Source organism: Rhea americana, unplaced genomic scaffold (genome assembly GCF_003343005.1).
Source record: "Rhea americana isolate MKP2758 unplaced genomic scaffold, rheAme1 scaffold_220, whole genome shotgun sequence".
Lineage (NCBI taxonomy): Eukaryota > Metazoa > Chordata > Aves > Rheiformes > Rheidae > Rhea > Rhea americana.
This window is the reverse complement of record NW_028186330.1, coordinates 1476352-1496534: the sequence shown is the minus strand read 5'-3', so window position 1 is coordinate 1496534 and position 20183 is coordinate 1476352. Positions and strand designations below refer to the sequence as shown.

The 20183-nt window shown below is 36.6% G+C and overlaps 1 protein-coding gene across 1 annotated transcript; it reads left to right on the top strand.

Moving 5' to 3' along the window:
• Positions 1–6: 6 nt before the first annotated feature.
• On the top strand, positions 7–13639 carry CUNH7orf57 (chromosome unknown C7orf57 homolog). The gene is made up of 9 exons (XM_085305468.1): positions 7–121; positions 1288–1485; positions 2248–2356; positions 2488–2650; positions 8359–8459; positions 9485–9621; positions 11013–11027; positions 12216–12281; positions 13321–13639. The coding sequence occupies exons 1-8, from the start codon at positions 64–66 to the stop codon at positions 12260–12262; spliced, it is 828 nt and encodes a 275-aa protein (XP_085161594.1). The 5' UTR covers positions 7–63; the 3' UTR covers positions 12263–12281; positions 13321–13639.
• Positions 13640–20183: the final 6544 nt, after the last annotated feature.

The following is a 20183-nucleotide window of genomic DNA, read 5'->3' as shown; positions in this document are numbered from 1 at the left end:
GGGCGGGGCGGCCGCAGCCCCGCCGGCTCTCGCTGCCGTCTCTCCGCCAGCCCGGTCCCCGGGATGAGGAGCGCCGTCAGGGAGCTGCCCGCACCCCGCAGCCGCCGCTACGCTGCTTGCGGCAAGTACCGCGCCTTTGCCGGCCGCGCTCCGTGCGCCGCCGAGCGGGAGGGCTGCAGCCGCGCTGCGCGGCCGGCGGCGTATCCCGCCTTGCGTGCCCTGAGGCTCGCCTGGGCCTCCGGTGAGACGGCTGCTGGACGGTGCTTGCTGTTGTTGTTTGTCCTAGCCCGTACGGCGAAGGTATTCGAGGTCGTTTTGTGATGGCGCTTCCCAGTGTTTCCAGTGCACGAAGCGATGTTAGAGTGCTGTTAAGCGAGCTTTTCCTCCTGTAAAACTCCCCCTATCTTGCTTTGGAAGGGAAGTTACAGGTGCCTTACGCTTCCATCAGTCATTCACCCCTCTTGAGGCAAACATGCCTCAGACTGGAGTTTTCTGTGTTTTAGGGGCTGGCAAGGTGTATTGTTTTATGTAATTCTGGAAGCCGAGCCTGAAAGCAGTGATTTTTTTCTAAGAGGAGGGAAACAATTGATTTTTGGATGGACTAGGAGGAGACCTTAATGACTGAATGTGGAACTGATAGTTTCTCTGTTCTTAGCTCTGGTGAGATAGGCTAATTTTAAAGAKTCCTGGTGGGAACCCACCTAATTTAGTGTGTGTTTTTTAAGTATTTTCTAAGCTCTAAGCATGTTTGCGATTCCTGACTAGTTTTAACACTTACCTTGTTGCATTTTAAATTACAGCATTTTTCTGTTTTGAAAAGGTTGTCTAGAAGATGTTGTGGGGAGAAAGCCCATCCTAAAACACTTTGTGTTCTAGTTAAATCCAAGTAGAGTTTAGCCTGTTACATGGGGCTTACTGATCCATTTTAGAGGAAATTTCCAGTCAGCTATTGACATTTTCCATTGAAATACCATCTCTTTCCAGTCAATTTACAACTCTTGAAAAACTCTCTTCAGTCTTAAAGTGTGAAATGGTGTGGAGTTCTGAGATGGAGGTAACCCAGCAAACTGAGAAGGATGAGAACATTTGAGATAATTAGGTAGAGCAGTTCCTGATGGGCCAATTAGAAAGTGTAGTGGAACAAAACAGTCTAATATTTCTTTGCTCCTGCCACCAAGAAAAGTATGTTTCTTGGGTTTTCTTAGGCTGTCTGTCACTTTTGCTCCCTGAAGAAAATGTTAGCAGTAAACATTTACTGTAAATGTTTTTTTTTCTCTTTTACTGTAGAATGGTACTACCACATGCCCCTGAAACAACCAGAGAAGTCGGTGAACTCAGAAATCCCACTTCCTTCAGCATCTCGGATTCCAGGTCTGAGTGACCTTGCAGAACCTCACAATGAGAAGATGTTTGGAGGCCGCAGGAAGTGGATCAAAGATACTGACTCAGAATATGTAAAGTTGGCAAAGCAAGGAGGCCAACCTGGTGAACACCTACTTTTTTGTTCGCTTGTTTTTTCTTTTAGCTTGGTTTGTGGCAGAAAAAGATAGATACCTCAGAAGATATCTTGCAGATACCTCAGAAGAATCCCCTGGAGTTTTGAAGTTAAACCATGGAAAAAAATTATTGATTGCAAATGTGATCTAAAAGCCAATACTTGCAACCCATTTATAAGTTTGCTACTCATTACCAAAATCTGTAGTCTTGTACTGTATCTAATCTAGTTAGATGAGTATGACAGTTTAACTGCATTATAGAAAAGTCTTTACAATATGTCAGGTTTATTTAAATAATACTCTGAAGGCATTGTCAGAAAACTTTTTAGAAGTCTATAAAGTGAGTGGAGTTTTTTTGTGTTTTTTTTTCAATAATAATATTCAGCATGTCACAGTTGTCTACATGCTCTACTCTTGTACCAGGATAGTCTATATTTCATTTACTTTGTTGGAAAAAAGGTGCAAAGTTGAATAGATAGCTTGCACGTAAACTTACAGTAGAATAAGCAATATAAAAATACAGATTCCCAAGCACTGGTAGAAATATGTCAAAATATTTAAAACAAAAGACGTGGTATAATTTAAATGCAATGCTAGAAGACTTTGATTGTCCATTTTTACCAAGGGATATGAATAACATTGAATAGAAAAGTATCTCTTCCTGACAAAGCAGCAACGTATCTGGTAATAAAAGCATTCCCTTTGTCTTCAGAAGTCAGACCATTAGCAGCTTTTATCTTTTTATCCTAAGACTTGCTGAAGCACTACACTCCTGTTACAAGGAATTCATCTCCAGTAGCATATGCTGCACCTGACTGGTACTCACACCACTCAAATCCCCCAACAACCAATGAGCCGCAGTAAGTGTGCTGAGATCCCAGATAACTTTTTAGGTTCCCTATTCATCTGTTAGTGTTTCAAATTAATATTTTGTAATAAAGTGTATGATAATTATCCACAGTACAAATTACTGTTAAACCTTTGTCTGCAGGAACTATGTTCCTACTATACCGGATTATATGATTCATGAAGAGTTTAAGGCTGGTGATCATCATAGTAATAACTATGAGACAAGAAGAGCACCATTTGATTTTGATGTGAAAAGTGTTTGGCAAAGGGATGCTGAGGACAAAGAGAACACAGGGAAAAAAAAGGTATGATTGAGAAACATTTGATGATGATGCTTTCTGTGTAGAGCTTGTGAAAATGCTTCTGATTAGACTTGTTGGTTCTTAGTAAAAGGAAGTTATAGTCCGCTGCAATTTCTGTATTCCAGGAGCAATTTTCTATATTGCAGTTATAGAACGATAATAAAGTCATGTTTCTCTTAAGTGCTCCAGGTACTGCATATGAGCCAGAAATGCAATTTTTCAATAACATTATATGGTGCATATTTTTAAGTATGAACGCCAGTAGTTCTGTGTTCTTATCCTTTATTTCCACCCTGCAATTGAATTTACTCTTTGTCAATAGAGTTCTTGTTCAGTGGTCTTGGAGGAGGAAGAAAGAAAAGGGAAGAGGGAAAAAGAAGGAGGAACAGAAGACTATTCAGAGAAGGGCTTTTGTTTTAGTTAAAATTCAAGAGATGCTCCTGAAAGATACTGCACTGTTGGTCTGAAAACTGAAGATGTATCTAGCGTAAAATAAGTCTAGCACAGGCTGCCATTAGAACAAAGTTGTTTGTGATGTCTTGGCTTTATGCTGGAAACCTATTTCCTAGCCTCTCTCTTTCCTCTTCTCTTCTTCCCCATTTAGATGTTTAAGCCTGATAGGTTTTGTTGTTGTTTTGTTTTTTAATGTGCTCTCAGTTTTGTGTGCTTCAGCTCCTGTAGTTCTTTGGAGTGCCCATGGGAAGACTTTTGATATACTTGAACACCAGTAGCTATCTTCCACTTAACTACAAATGCAAATGCTTGACATTTTAGGAAAATCCTTTGCCTTTGCTGAGATGAGTAACTAATGCAAGTTTGGAATAGTGGCTTGGGGAAGTGGATAGGCCTCACTTTTCAGGATAGGCTTGGGAATGTCCTCTTTGTCTGTGGAAACAGTCAAATACACAATGTATGATTAAGCTATAATTTGCCTGATGTCTCTAGGTGAAGTTTTTTCTCCGTCAGAGACTTAAAATACTGGAAGCGGAATTTAAAGTACTAAAAACAGAAATAAAAATTGTTATGGCAGCCCCTTACAGGTTGAAAACAGGAGGGAGATGAAGCACTGTCCCTCACTCCCTTATTTAAGAACACACTATCTTCACTGCTCTGAGTCCAATTTAATTTTGACAAGAGTAGGTGCAATTCAGATCTACGTGGTGGCTATTGAAGTGAGACTGAGATCTGTTTCTGTTGGGGGTGGAGTTTGATCAAGACCCAGTTTCACGCGTAGTCAGGGTAAGTCCAATTTGTTTTGTAGGCACTGCATACCCACTTTCCTTTTTGGTGATGTTACATTCAGCTCTGTTTCCAAATCTCATATCCTACATCACTCTTGAAAGTTGAAGCTGAGTTTTGCTCAAGGTGCTAAATCCCAAGCCTGACTCTTTGATTAGATGCGTAGAAAGACAGATATGAGGATCATTCTGCTCCTTAGCTCCTTCCCCAAACAGCTCTGAAATGGTTGTCCTCCTTCTTCATACCTTTCTTCTTGAGGAATGTCTCCCATACTTTGAGACATCATATGGTGCTTTTCTTTCACAGCTATTCCTTATAGTTGTCTCTTGTTATGAGAGACAACTGTGTTTTGTTACGAGTACTTCCCTGAGAAATCTTTCAGTAAGACAATGGAGTGACTCTTCCCAAATTTTATTTGTTTTAGTTTTCTTACCCTACATCTTGTATGTTGAAAGGTTACAGATGTATTCCAAAATCACTGGTAACACATTTTTAATCAACATTCAATATAGTTTTGTGCCTATGGGATGATACTACAGTGGCAAGCTACCTGAAGTATTTAGGTGATATTAATTGTATTGAAAACTTTTTTCAGTCCAGTCTGACTCAGCAGTCCTTAAGAACAGAGAGGTATGGTGCAATCACGGAGAGAAATCTCAAAGGGTGCCGTTAGGAACAACTGCAAAAACATGTAAACCTCTAAGGGTACCGATTGTGCTCAGTTCAGAAAACATGGTTCCCAAGTGGTTCTTTGCCGTGGATCTTTAAGCTTTTATGCCACTCTGCTTGAAATACTGGAATCTCCAATGCTCATATTAAAAATGTTTTTTATGTTCGTAATTGTGTGCAGGAGGACTGGAGACCAGGGGAAGCCATCACACAGTTCTCTTAAGCCTCATCACAAATCCTGTTCCTTCCTCCTGCCTTGATTGCAAGGATACTTTTCTAAAGCAGCACAGAGCTGTCAGCATGTGAAGGATTTAGTTTTCATTCTCATGCTGAAGTGACAGATTACTAGGCCAAATAGAAACATCCTTTAGCCTACTGACCATGTGGACCAACCAGGGTGGGTTGAAAATGCTACGAACTGAAAGAGAGGCTAAGCGTAAGTAGGAGATAAATTAGAGGCAGTATCAGGGTTAGTATCACAGTTAGAGAATTTTTCTGCTACCCCACTAGGACTACTCCCTTGGAATCGTATCTCCTAGGCATTTGCATTGGACTTTTTGTTAAAGACTGTTTTTTTCCAGAGGTTGGAAAGAACTTTATATGTAGTGCTATTCACACCCTAACAGTCAACATGCTTCCAGTAGAAGTATTAGAAGTTCCCTGTTCATCATATAATTCACCTTTTCATTGCTGTTTTTACCTTTTAATTGCTATCTTCCCTCAGTATACTGGGGACACAGGAAACATAAAACTAGATTATACCAGTACTTTTTCAACTTATCTGCAGTTTGGCCTAATAAATAAGCACACTGAATGGGGGACTCGGGATACTTGAATTCTGTGTATTCCCAGCTCTGCCACTAGTCTGCGCCATTAGCCTGTGCAAGTCRTCTCACCTTGCTGTGCCTCAGTTTTGCTATAAAAAGGAGGTAATGATAGGKTTCTCTTTTGTAAAGTGTCATGGAGTTCTGTTAGGTATACATAGGTATATATTTATTTCATGTAAGTATACATATGTATATATATGTAAGTATTTATTATATAGTAAGTACAAGTAATTGGTTTTTGTTGTTGTACTTTTTCTATATGGAAATTTTACTAGAGCTGTGGTGAGTGGGCTTTTAGTTTCTGTGGTAAATATTTCATACCCAAAAAACCCTTAAGAACCCTATGTATTCMTTTGAAGAGTAGGTCATAGCATGCTCCTAGTCAATACACAGATATTTAAGTTGTCAGAAGAATGAGAGGCTTCTCTGCATTCCCAGAAAGTTTGTGCAGTTCTCAATGATGGGATTCTTCGTCCAAGCAAAAAGGAGAATAGGATCAATATTACTGGCAATGCATTTAGTATCTCTAGTGGTGGAGCACCACTAAACAATAAGCCTCAGTGGCAAAATTTCCTTTTGAACTTTTAATGCATACAGTAAGAGTTGTTCGGCATCACTTCAAGTATTTGGCCTACATATCACAATTACTGTTTATTTGAATCCGAGTCTAATAAAYGTATATGTATAGCAAATGTAAATAGTAATTTCAGAGTATGCTGTTACCATCACATCACAAAGGGAGAGAACATTTTAAACAGAGAATGTGTGAAAAATGACCTACATGGGTTTTTTTGTTTTGTTTTTTTTTTTTCTTGGAGACACTATGGCTGTTAAATAGAGACCTGTCAAAGTGAAGATGCCTCCTCAGCTAGAATCATAAGAGTGTAATGGCACAAGGACGTGTTYTTAACACTGAATTTGCACAGTAAAGTAAAACCTGATGACATTCCAGACCTGATTTGATTCTCTTCAAAAMCAAATTCTAATCTATTCCTTAGTTCCTTGTGTCACTCGTTATTGGATTTGAACACTGTGAAATGTTTTGATAYTTTTAGTTTACATTAATCTTATTTCTTTTAATTTGAGGAAAAGAAATTGAGCATTTAAAACAATGCAGAAGTTTCATTGTGTTAGTCTTCAGTCTCTTCTCTTTGCCTATCCTTTTCTCTTTCTTTTCCTTGACTTATTTTTGATAGTTGTCTCTCTCTATTTTTATATCTTTAAATTCTAGACTTGCTTTTCTAATGTTTCTTCTCAGTCTCGTCTCTTTCCAGCTAYTATTTGTGTTGAATATCAAATCATGTTGTGTTTCTATGTTGCCCTGTATGCTATGCATAATAAGCACCAAAAGTTACCAGGCCTTGATGGTTTATACTTGTATTGTTAAATTGATTTTATAAGTTTCAACACTCAGTAACTGTGTCCTGGATCTGGAATTTCCATGGTGTGTTGTACCTGAAATGGTATAATGATAAACAGAAAAGAGTAATATTTCTTGCACAGTAGGTTAATGTTTTTTGAAATGTAAAATACAAATGGATTGCTGCAGAAAGTAAGAGTTCATGGATTTGAAAAACAGTCGTAAGGCAGCTTTTCACCTTCTCTAAGTTGGAAAAAAACACCTCCTATCTTCATCCAGCATCACTGCATAAGAATATTATTAGCATCATCTCTTTTTATTTGACAAGCATCCCATCTTTTCCTATCTTTAAGTGTCAACATATCATCATTCTGTTTGTCTGCAAGATAGTAGCCCATCAGTTTTGTTACCAGATTCTGGAATTCTTCTTCTAGTGAAACTGTCTCCACTGCAGTCTGTAGGAATTTTTGCACTGAAATAAGATGGTTTGAATTGGCCTCCTGTTTCAAAATCGATTTCTTTCAGAAAATAAGAAAATCATCTCTCCTGTTTCAGAGGTTTAAAAGATAAAATGGTCAAAATAGTATTAATTAAAACAATATATTAAAATAAAGGAAAGACTTTGAAAATAGTTCATGCCATCTTCATTTTTTTTCCTTAATGATGTGAAAGAAGCTGAAAGTAGTCTTTACAGACTTTATTTTTATCTATTTATTTATTTTWAAGCCTCAGATTTCTTCCCAGTTATTAATGAAAAATATCTAGAACTTGTTGGGGATATTTAGTTTAATGTTTTTGTTTGAGGAATGTCTGACCCTTCCATAGTCAGTGATTTTGATGAATCTTAAAATACACAGCTTTAATATGTGTTGCTGATGCTTTTCCATTACTTTTCAGTTTTCTAACTTTCACTTCTAGATTTTGTAATGCCAGCTCACTAGCTTCTTACCTGTCTGCCTTATTGGGATCTTTCAGTATAATCAAAGAGGTGAACTCTATAATCATTAGGCAACACTGAGGGTTTTTTTTATCTGCCATTTATATGTAAAAAGATGATAAAAGTAGTGTTTAGTAATAGTAGGCTAAATACTATTTAGTATTTAGCCTAGGTAGGCTTCCCCTAATATATCTGCATTTGTTGGAATCTCAAACCTCAAATTAATGTATTATAATAGTATTATTATTATATGAGTTTTCCTATGCTTTTTATCCAAAAGACTTGCCATAATTAAACTGAGAGTGAATTTCTGGTTCTATTGACTTCGGTAAGAGCAGGTTGTTTTCAAATATCTCTCATGGAGAACTGAGCCAAGATGAGAGGTTGCAATTGCTAAATTTGAATTTGAAACTTAACTTTCTGTAGAAGCCTACAGCAAGGAAAAAGGTCATAGATGAACATATTCCACATTATTGCCATACTGAACAGACAGCAGACAACGCATTTCATCTGGAATAAATAAGTGCTTTATTATCTTACTGTATTCCCTTATATTCCTGTATGCTTACTGCTGGAAATAATATTCCTAAGATAGTAGCACTTAAAAATTCTTAGTCTTTAATATAACTCTCATTTTTATCATAACTTACTTTACTAAATTAAGATTTCTGTAACACAGGTAAAGCTTCCAGCTATAAACCCCAAATATCAAAGCAGAATCCAGAATGTTCCTACAAACAAGGAATTCAGTGGGAAAAATAAGCTTACTTTTCCACCTATGTAAGTAGTACATTTATGAAATTCATTAAACTCCTAATACTGCAGTAATTTGTGCAAATGAGTAACCCTATGAAATTGTATGGATCTGTGAATCTATTTATGGACTTGTTGGTCCTTCTTGCTGATAACTTGCTATTATTTGGAGTACTGAAATGGTTTTATAAATAACTAAAATAATAGGACTTCAGCTTACATGGCAAATATATTAAATGGAACTTTGCTTTAGGAAAAGTAAGCATACAGTTGTATGGTAGAGCTTCATGTAGCTCAACATTTTTACCATATTCTAAATTGTTTGGGGGTGGTGGTGGTTGTTGTTATTCTCAATACCAGTAAACAGATATCAGCTGCGTTGTTGCTCATTATTTCTGTGAGCATAGTTTATAAAGATACAAGTGAGACTATCATTCTAAGAAATCGTATTAACAATTGCCTAGTATGAGATGCGGCACAACAAAAACGCTATAATGAACACCTGGAAGATGTAACAATTTTCTAAGCAAATAATTACATCATTAAGCTATGCACAGAACTGAATTGCTTCAGAGGATTTTAAATCTTAAAAATACATTACACAGACATCAATAATTTCAGTGTATTTTAGAAATGTGTTAATGCAAACTAAGTAATTAAACTTGAGGACAAAATATCACCTTCATAACATTATTATAATAAATATTATCAACCTTTCTAACTCTCACATTCTTCATATGACTTCCCTTTTTCATTTCTTTTTCCTAGGACCAGAATTCTGTAATTATTATACATGTTCAATAAAATGCATGGCTGCTCTTATGTAAAATTGTGCATGTGTGTTTTGTGAATCAGGTGTAGACGTGTGTGTTTTTTTTTTTTCCTTAGATAATTATCTGTAGCATATATATATTTCTGCTTACTGTTACTTGCAAATAAACTATTTGGTACAAGGTCACTGTTTTTCATGTGCAAAATAATTTTTTTCCTCCTAATCCTCATTGTGGTTTACTTTATCTTTGTTCCCCAATATGTATTGTTTGGCTTTACAGGCCTGCTCAGAGAAACAGTGAAGCAGTAAACTTCAGCAAATTAATTAGCAACGGTTATGGCACTGATTGGATTCAGCAGCGCACTGAAAGGGAAAAAAGGGTTCAACAAACATCAGAAAACAGTGAGCAGTCCAAAGGTAAAATTATTGCAAGCTGCTTGTCTTCTCCTCTCTTTTCTCCCCCAAGTGAGTTGTGATCTCAAAGTAACAGCCAAAGTTAGCCCTAATAATTTCTGTGTATTTCATTAAATATGATAAAAATTACTGAATTACAATGCTTGGCATATTGTACCCAAAGACCTTTTTTAAAGAACAAAAACAAGAAGAAGAAAAGTGGAATCTTGCTTGTAGTCAGAGAATACAGGGATTTTTGTGGCTTTTAAAATATTCAATATTGTAGAAGCATGTCATGTTATGATCCAGAGATTCTCTGTGATACTTTTTTTTTTTTTTTTTGTAAAAAGTTGAAAGCGAGACACAGCTGTCTTCTTGCTTAAAGTTAAGCAGACTGTGAAGTATTCGCTGCCTATTTGTTGTGAATTATTCTTGGCTCTTAAGTTTTTACTAAAACTCCTTTAAAAAATATAATTGATAGTAGTATTTAGGAAATAGATCACTGTACTTAAAATACCATAAAAATAAATGTATACATTTATTTGAATATAGTGGCTTTGAAGCAGTTTTATTATAGTAAAAATTATACAGTATTCATGCTTTAAAATATTATGCTTTCAAATACTACCTTGTCATGCACAATGATAGTAACTATGAAATACATAATTTATTTCTGTGTATCTGGGGAAATCCATCTTGCAAGCATTAAATAGTCCTGATAATCATACTAATTTACCGTCTTAGTACTGTATAAATTTATTTTTTCTGTGAATAAACTTGTTTATAGAAAGTAAAAATATTTCTATGTAAGTAATATTTCTGCAAAAGCATGAGTTCTGTGCACTTAACACTTTTACAATTCATTTCCATTTTTTTAATGGAAAATTCTGGTCTTCCTGTTATCAACTGGCAATATTTCCTGGCATCTTGCTGTCCCTTTAAAATTAACTCATGTACCCTTCACTTGTTTCAATTTGTATTTCATGTAATGTGTATTTGCTGTTTTTTTTTAATTTACTGAGTAATCTTTACTTATGTCAAAGACCTTTTGTTTCAATTTTTCAATTTTTTACACCCGACTGGGTTACTAAACTACTGTATCAGCTTTGTATAGCAACCTTTTAAAATATACAATATTGTAAAACTATACATATTGTAAGCTCCAGAATTTACTATACATTTTTAGACTTTTTTTTTTAACTATATCCGTGAATACTTGTGGATTGTTGTTTGTGACTCTCTTGAACTTTGATATATCAATGTGTGCAATGTTTAAAGGCAGGTCAATTTAGTTTGTGTGAATAGCACTTCATGAATTGATTTCTCTCTCTCTCTCTTTTTTTTTTTTTTTGTCTTCCATTAACTATTAAGAATGAATATATTTATAGTAAAGGGTTTTTTTATCTTCTTTGCAGAACCTCTTTCTCTAGGTGAGTATCAGAGGAAAGCAGGAGAGCAGAAAGCTAAAGTGATGAACTGAGATCTCACTCTGGACCTGAAACARGGTGCCTAATCTGAGGAAACTACTCTTCAAAATTAGCTTGAGTATCCAGTCTCTGATCATGCAAAAGATGCTGCCTTAGGAGAAATRAAGACTTATAGGTCAATCTAAAAATGTTCTTCCTTAACATGAATGAAGATCATTAATACTCTGCTTTTGGCTGTAGATTCTATTTAACATTCTAGTGCACTGACTTTTTTATTAATGAATTTTCCGTTACTGAAGAAAAGGAAGGGGTTTGGGATTTTCAAAGCCTTCAAATACGTTCACTTGGTTATAGCTGATTTCTTTAATGTGAAGTGTGCCTCAAATGTGACATTTTGGAAATACCCTGAAAATCTTCAATTTTCTTTAATGGTTAAATTTGTTTGGATATAGTGCTGAAGCACAAACAGAAAATGAAATGGTGGGTAGACTGTAAAGATTGGTGAAAAGTTAATGTGCTACATAGCTTGATACACACATACGTTTTATTTTTTTGAAGTGCTTTTCTTTCTCAAACTGTTAAATAACATGACACCTGCCTTTTTTGTATTGTCTTCTTTTGTCAACCATAGCTAGTCAGCCTGAGATATATTATGTATCGCATTGTTTTTTTCTTCTCCCTTAAAAAAAAAAAAAAAGAGAGAGAGAGTTAATGCCCTGATCAGTGTGGTTTTGCCCCAGGCATTTTGTACCTTGATTCAGTTTTTGACTTTGTCCTCTTAATGCTCTCAGGTGTGTCCTGAAAGCAGTGCTTGCATTTTCTTCCATTTGGGTACTTTTGTCTGCTCATCCAAAGCAACTGGCAGAATGAGGATCTTTCCTCATCACATCTCTTCTGTGATGGAGCTTTCTCTGTTTTCTGCTGCATAAACTAAGCCCAAGAAATATCACACAAGAGATAAAATGGAATTACAGGGCATTTATCTTGGATTGTAGATTTACATCATACTGTAAACTTTGCATGTACTTTGTCTATCTACTTAGTCAGAAATTAAACTACTAGAATTTGTATGTATTTTGAGAGGAGGGAGGAAAAGCAGAAACTAGCTGATCTTGTTGCTCCTATGGTTGAAGATATGAAGATATCATCAGTACTTTCATCTTTTTTTTTTCTTTTTTTTTTTTTTTTCAGATTCAGAGCCATCACAGCCTGAAACAGCAGCTGCAAGCAACAAGTGAAAGCCACAGCTTCAGGAATGTAATAAATGTCTTAAAAGAATATTGGGAAAAGTAAAGCATTATATGCTTTATCATAAAGTCCACTATTTATATGCTAGATTACATCTATCTGATAAGATTACATTTCTAGTTAAATTGCTYCTTTGTTGAGTATTCAGTTATTTTATATCCTAGATGAACTTTATTGTGCTTAATTACAGCAAGCTGTAAAGCACAGGCAACAGCTGTCAGTGTACTCTTAGACCTTTTCTTAATCTAGTTTCAAGAAGCAAAACTGAAATTTTCTTCTACACAATACTAGTGCTCTTCTGCTGCTGTCAAATAAGATTACCCTGTTGCTGCTGATCTTGACTATACATGAGTACCGTACCAATGTAGTTAGAGACTTGCTGGTTTCGTTATGATTATACTCATATATCATAAAGAAAGGTAAAGTGCAACTGTATGGTATGGGACTAAATGTCAGTAGAAATGATTGAATTAATATGGCTACTTTGGGTAAAAATGTCAATGCTTCCCTGGTATCTTAGCCGCCAAAGCAGATGTAGACCAGACTAAGACTCAGCTTTCTTACATGATTCTGTCACTACATCTCCTGCATAAGGACTGGTTGTAGTATACAGAATTAAATTAAGACCTTAGAGGCATTCCCTGTTACGGTCCTGTTTTATAGAAGATGAATCATTAGGGTAAGTGAGACTGACTAAGCTATGCGTGGTGTCTGCACTTTCACAGCCTTTAAATAATAATTTTAAATTTTGACTTGCAAAACCTAAATGTTAGTTTTCTTTGTTTATTCATTCCATCAAAAAATATACTTTGAAATAGCAATGTATATTAATTATATTACTATTCTGAAAGTTAGATACTGACATTTTAATGTTTACTTTTATCTATTTGAATGAGGAGTTATCCCTGAAATCTTGTGCAAGTAGACATATTTTATTATAAAACCTGTTAGAAAGTGGCAGAATTTTAATAGGATTTTTTTTGCTTATACTATAACAAACAAAACTTTTAATAAACAAAATTGGTAATTGGATTATTTTCCTTTTCAGAGTGTGCACTCAATACATTTCACACCTTTGAATCCAGAACTGAAGATTTTAATGCATTACTGATTCTGCATCTTCACAAACAGAATGTTTAGAAAGTTTGGTTAAGCAATACTTTTCATTAAAACTTTGCTATGAAATTTGCTTGGAAATATATAAACCTATTGCTAATCCTAAGGCCCCAAAATTTCAATGGAAGCTGGTGGGAGTTTTACTACTGATTTCAGAAGAGCCAGCAGCTGAGTCTTTGCCATTCATTTTAACCAATAATTCAGGCTTCCAAGTTGTATTTACGAAAATAAAGAACTAAAATATATGATAATGGCTGATGTGTAGTTATTGATTAATCAGTACACTCTTCCAAATATGAAGAAATTTAAGTTCTATCAAGTGGTATCTGAGGAAAAAAATACAGAGAAATATTAGCTTAAGTGAGTTTCCATTTAAAATTWGTTTTGTTAATTATGTTCAGGTATATTGAAACCTTTAATTTTACTTTGAATGCAGAGATTTTGGTAAAATGTAGTCTTACAGGTTAGAGCACCAAGGGATGCCAAAGCTGGGGTTATAATGTTAAAGCTTGATCAGAAGAAAAACTGTCGCTATGGAGCAGCAATAAATAATAAATTTGTGTGAAGAAACTGTGTATGTATGTATAACAGGCAAATTCTTGATATTCTCAGGATTTCAGCTCTAAACTTTTAAACTAACAATTAACAGTAACTCCACAATGTTTTCAGGAAGAACAAGTACCATTTTATGAGTTCTTCAGAATTACCCAGTCATATGAACCTATCTCTGAGAATTCAACTATGTTTTTTGGCACAGTCTTTGAATAATATTATAATATTTATTATTAATGTCTGAAAAGAGGCCATAAATTGTTCTGCTCAGCAATGGTAAACTGCATTATTTTAAATGAAGGCTATTTCTGGGAAATAGCCTTTCTGAAAAAGGAGATGATGCAACTCTGTGGAGTTCAGTTGATTAAGACAGCCAAGTCTTTTCTGATGCTTATCAGTTGAGTAGTAGAGCTTTTGTGCTTTTATATGTATATTGAATCCATTTCAATTTTTTGTATAAAGTTTTCGTCAAGGTGTTCAGTACAAATTTATCAAAAACGTTGGAGATAGTAATGCTATGAAACAATAACAATACGGATATTTAAAAGTATTTTCAAATTTATAGGTGACTTATTCACACAGACTTAGAGGGGCATGCTGTGCCAAAGTCATCTAAATCTATTCCATAAAATATGAATTTCTGTGTATGTGTAATACTGCATTACTCTATAACACTGCTTACTTTTTGGGGAAAATTCTAATAATTCTCTTCTGTATTACGGTTTCTTCTTTTTTTTGTATGAAGTTTCCTAAAATTATTTAATACTTTGAATCATCTGATGTCTAAATGCTCTTTACTTTTGAACACTCTGTGTTGAAGTTCTTGTCCARAGCTATTCCTTTCTTTAAGCAATTGTTAAGAGGAAGGGAAAGAATGAAAACTGAGACCTTAACTTGGTCACTAACGATCTTAACTCGTTACTTTTATTTTGCTTTACTACAGAGGTGTTCTTYGTGTTTATTTTACAGACTTTCAGTGCACCATATCAGATTTTAAACATTATCTTGTTTTTGCCACATTCACCATTAGGTAATGCCCTCATGGCATTCCTCAAATTGCTAAACTTTGGTTTAAAGTGGCATTAATGTATATTCAGTTTTCCTTAGTCAAGCTAAAGAGAGGTTTGATCTGCACTGTCAGCCAACTGAGTCTTCATGGATCACAGTTTGAATGCTGTAAGATAGAACATTAACAACCTGAAGTGCTGTTTCAGACTTTCAGATTTCTTATTATAAGAGCACATAGCGAACCTTGGAATTTGTGTTTGTGCTCAGAATAACAGAGAGCTGCAGCAGAAGTGTGTGTTACCAGTTGAGCAAAGGCCATCAAATCAGAGTAGCAAATCAAAAATTCCAAATGAGTTTAAGCATGGAAACATTTTGCTTAAGTTCACCTTATCCCAATAATTATGTTCTGTTTTATTTACTTTCTGAGTCAAGGTAGTCATGGAACTGGCAAGATTTTCAGAGTTGTCAGTAGTTCCAAAGAAAAAGCGTTGGAAGCTGCTGGAGCTGGAAAAGTGTGTAGTGTTTGTTTTTTTCAAAGATACTCTGAAGTCAAAAGCTGGGCACTTAACAAATCTAGCATTTCTTGTTTTAAATGCTGCAATATTTCTTTAGTTGTGTTGTGTTCCATCTCCGAGCCAAATGACTTTAAGTAATACATGAAATRATTTTTGCTTTTGAGGTGGTGGTTGTTGCTGGGTTTATTGTTTGTTTTGTTTTTTTTAACAGTGATTGTTCTGCAATCTGCCAGAACATAAAACCAAAGTGCAGTTACAGTTTATAAACTACATCGAAGCCTACTTACTATGTGAGTATCTTTAAAACAGAATTCCAGATACAGATTTAAAAATAATTTGGAAGTTACCTAAGAATAATTTTCCTGTTCATTTAACTGCAGCAAAGTTGAATAGTTGTTTTCATTTTAATTTGACAGAATATGTACTTTATTCTTATCAATTATGCCTTGTTAAACCAGAAACCATTTTCAGAAATCAAGGATATGTATACATTAATTTTCTTTGTGTAGCAATGTAAACAAAATAAATCTGTCCATGCATTTCTTAAGCATCTAAAATGTCACTGACTTCAGCATATCAATTTATTCATATTTGTTACTGGATGTGTGTATCTGAATAGGCAAAGGATGTAGACTAAAGCCCATTTTCCTTCTGTAAACAAGTAAATAGTGTGGTGTTCTGGTTTTGCAGATGATCATGTATATATGTTTATTATGTAACTACTTACTATGTAATAGTTTGTGTAAAAGAGAAAAAGCTATAGAAGTTCAGTCTTAGCACTTTCTATGCTTCTATAAATAATTTTAATGATACTAAATGACCAAAATGACTTGAGGTTAGGTGAGTGAACAGTTGTGCTGAATTATCCAATCAAGAATGCTTTGTGATGAGCAGGAAAGGGTATTATTTTGGATATAAAGGACAGCCTTATTTTGCATAGATGCAAACTTTCATCCACGCAATATAAAAATCTAAAAGGTGAGGCAAACTGAAGTTTTTGTAGTTTATTTTTGCAAGAATCTCAACATGTAGTGGTGCGTTTTTCACCTTTCCAAAATAACAATTTTGAACATATTTTGTATTTTTACTTGAGATGTTCTTTTCCCTCTGATATAAAATGGAATGAAAAAACAAAGATAGTTATTAAAATTTAAATTGACTTTAAGCTTCCTGTTTTTATAATAATGTTTTGTACAGGARATTGAGAGCAAGGTTTACTACAGTAACCAATTACTCAACTCAGATGCATTATTTATTAAACCTTTCAGTCAAAGTATCTATGGTAACCTGAATATATGATATTATTATTCTTTGTTTATAAATGAGCTAATTTACACTGATTATTCTCTTTAACATAGTTGAATGACAAACCTCTTGAAAGGCTAAGCAGGTTTTTTAGTTGGCCCTGAGAGGAAGAGGTAATATTGCTATTTAAAGGAACGATTTCTTCCGCGTAATTAAAACGCTGTTCTGAAGTGCTTATTTTAGTTTATTTACTACCATARGTTTCAGTTTTTGATAAATATCCAAGGAATGGAAAAACAGARGCTATGTTAGGAATTTGTGCTTTTATTTTACCTGTCAAGGATTTGAGCGATTTTTTTTTTTGAGTGATTTCAGTCACTGTATCTCCTAAATATTCCCCAGTATGACAAATTTAAGTGTGGTTCCAGTAAGAAAAGTGATTTTACAAATCTCTTTGCAGGATTTTGGGTTTATCCTCAGCAACTATAAGAAGAAAGTTAAACTATAGTTAGTGCATTTTGTTGTTGTTGTTGCTTTTTGGTTTAGATTTTTTTGCCAATTGACAGAAAAGGAAATTATCTCAGTTTCTGGCTTGAATTAGATGTGTCACACTAAGAGTATCTTCCATTAAAAGAACTAATATTTGGTCTAACCCTYTTTTAACAGATTACATAAAAATCGGAAACAGCTTTGTACGACACAGGATACATACTGGAAGGTAAGTGTTTGTCAAACTATATTTTTTCAGCCTCCTATTTCAAAAGCTGTGAGATTGCAACTCCATTTCCATTTGCAAATAGAAATGGAAATTCTGTAGCTAAATGTCTGCTTGGTTCATGATCCCATTTGTAAGTGCTGTCAGCTGTCACTCAGGATCTTTACTAGTGCTTCACGAGGAACAAGTACTGCTCCTTCAAAACTGAGAAGTGCTTGAGTTGAATTCACAACTTGGTTTCACTTATTTTTTTCAAACTAACTGACCTAGCTCTGGCAAGATCAGCCTTATGGAAATAACACTACAGGTGCTMCAGCTACAACTGTGTTATGCTCACCTGTCTGGCATTAGGAATCATGGCCCTATTTGATTTTCTTGCTTTGCAAAAATTTGAGCTGTGATAGAAGCTATATCATAGTTGTGGAGAACTTATTCTTTTTAGTTAGAGGGGAATTATGAGAACTTTCTGAAGCAATGTGGCTGGCTAGTGTACTTCCGTGATGCAGGATTATTGTATTAAAACTTGTTGACTGGTGCTCAGGTTTTTAATTCTSAAAGATTATCTATCTTGAGATGATAGTGTCACACTCTCCAGGGTTTGTGTATAGTAAGGATACTGGATATAAAYCAAGTTATCATTGTAATGAAGATGACCCCTCAGTTGTCTTGTTTTGATGCTGTGTAAGTCTCATTTCAACTAGTACATTGTTATCACTGGGTGCTGAAATGGCCAATTAAATTACAGATTAAAAGACTTGAATTTTTTATCCAAATAAATTCTTCAATATCCTGCAGATTAACACTTGCTTTCCGTCCAAAGCTGAGACTGAGGGCTTACATGCTTTGTGGCTGTTGGTTGGTTGAAATGCTTGAATTTAGTATCTACAACGATAAATATTGGTGCCTGCAGTGACTATAGGTTTATCTGASTTAGGGTTTCCCAGGAAAGTACAGGAAAAGGTCAGGGTGTTCAAACAGCAGAAGTCATCTGGATTTTTTTTCCTCAACACCATTCTTGCCATACTAAAGGTCTAGTAAAAGAAGTACACTGAAAGACATTCTAGGTTGTCTCTACAAGAATGTAAACTTGAAATAACTCTTGAGTAGTAGTGATAATGATAACATCTTCCTAGGGAAGCTCAGGAAGTGTGGGTTACATGAGTGGACAGTGAGGTAGATTGAGAACTGGCTGAAACACAGAGCTCGGAGGGTCGTCATCAGTGGCGTGGAGTCTAGTTGGAGACCTGTGGCCAGTGGCGTCCCACAGGGCTCAGTACTGGGTCCCATCCTGTTCAACTTCTTCATCAATGACCTGGATGAGGGGACAGAGTGCCTCCTCACCAAGTCTTCTGATGATACCAAGCTGGGAGGAGTGGCTGACACACCAGAGGGCTGTGCTGCCATTCAGAGAGACCTGGRCAGGCTGGAGAGYTGGGYGGAGAGGAACCTCATGAGGTTCAAGGGCAAGTGCAGGGTCCTGCACTTAGGGAAAAAYAACTCCATGCACCAGTAGAAGCTGGGTGCTGACCTGCTGGAGAGCAGCTCTGCAGAGAAGGACCTGGGAGTGCTGGTGGGTGACAGGTTGACCATGAGCCAGCAATGTGCGCTTGTGGCCAAGAAGGCCAGTGGTATCCTGGGGTGCATTAGGAAGAGTGTTGCCAGCAGGTTGAGGTGATCCTGCCCCTCTACTCAGCCCTGGGGAGGCCTCACCTCAAGTACCGCRTCCAGTTCTGGTATCCCCAGTATGACAGAGACATGGAGCTACTGGAGAGAGTCCAGCATAGGGCTACAAAGATGATCAGAGGGCTGGTGCATCTGCCCTCTGAGCAACAGCTGTGAGAGCTGGGCCCTTCAGCCTGGGGAAGAGAAGACTGAGGGGGATCTTATCAATGTGTACAAGTGCCTGAAGGGAGGGTGTCAAGGGGACGGGGACAAACTCTTTTCAGTTGTCCCRTGTGACAGGACAAGAGGCAACGGGCAGAAATTGAAGCACAGGCAGTTCCGCCTGAACCTGGGCAGGAATTTCTTCCCTGTGAGAGTGACGGAGCACTGGACCAGGTTGYCCAGAGAGGTTGTGGAGTCTCCTTCTCTGGAGATCTTCAAGGCCTGCCTGGATGCAACCCTCTCTACCATGCTCCAGGTGACCCTGCTTGAGCGGGGCAGGGGGAGTTGGACTAGATGATCTCCAGAGGTCCCTTCCAACCTTACCGATTCTGTGATTCTATGCACTCATATGTATGTATATAGGTGTGTGTATATATTTATGTATATATTTATATATATTATATAAACATAATATATATATGTTTATATATTATGTATATGTATAAATATATACACACACCTATATACATATATATATATGTAAAAATATGTATTTTATGTATGCATTGTTTATTTAACACCTGTTGTTCCTGTGTGCCATCAGTTAGAAAAATACCAGCATCCCTACGACCTAACTCCGCAAACCTCGGTGTTCCAGCACGCGTTTGTATCAGTCATGTACACCTCAAGGTGCCGAGGCCGCTGTCCCGAGGGGCCGGCGGAGCGCCGCGCCGCCACGCTCTCCTCCTGCAGCCCCCTGCCGTCCGCCTGGTGTCACCGAGGTGCSGCCCTCGGGCGCGCGCCCGCCTCCTCCGGTCGTCACAGCAACCGCCCGCCACACACGGCCGCTGGCGCGAGCGAGTCAACCGCTGCCGGTGCGGCGGGAGGGGCCGCCCCGCCCCGCCCCGCTCCGCGGCGGCGGCGGGAGGGGGCGCA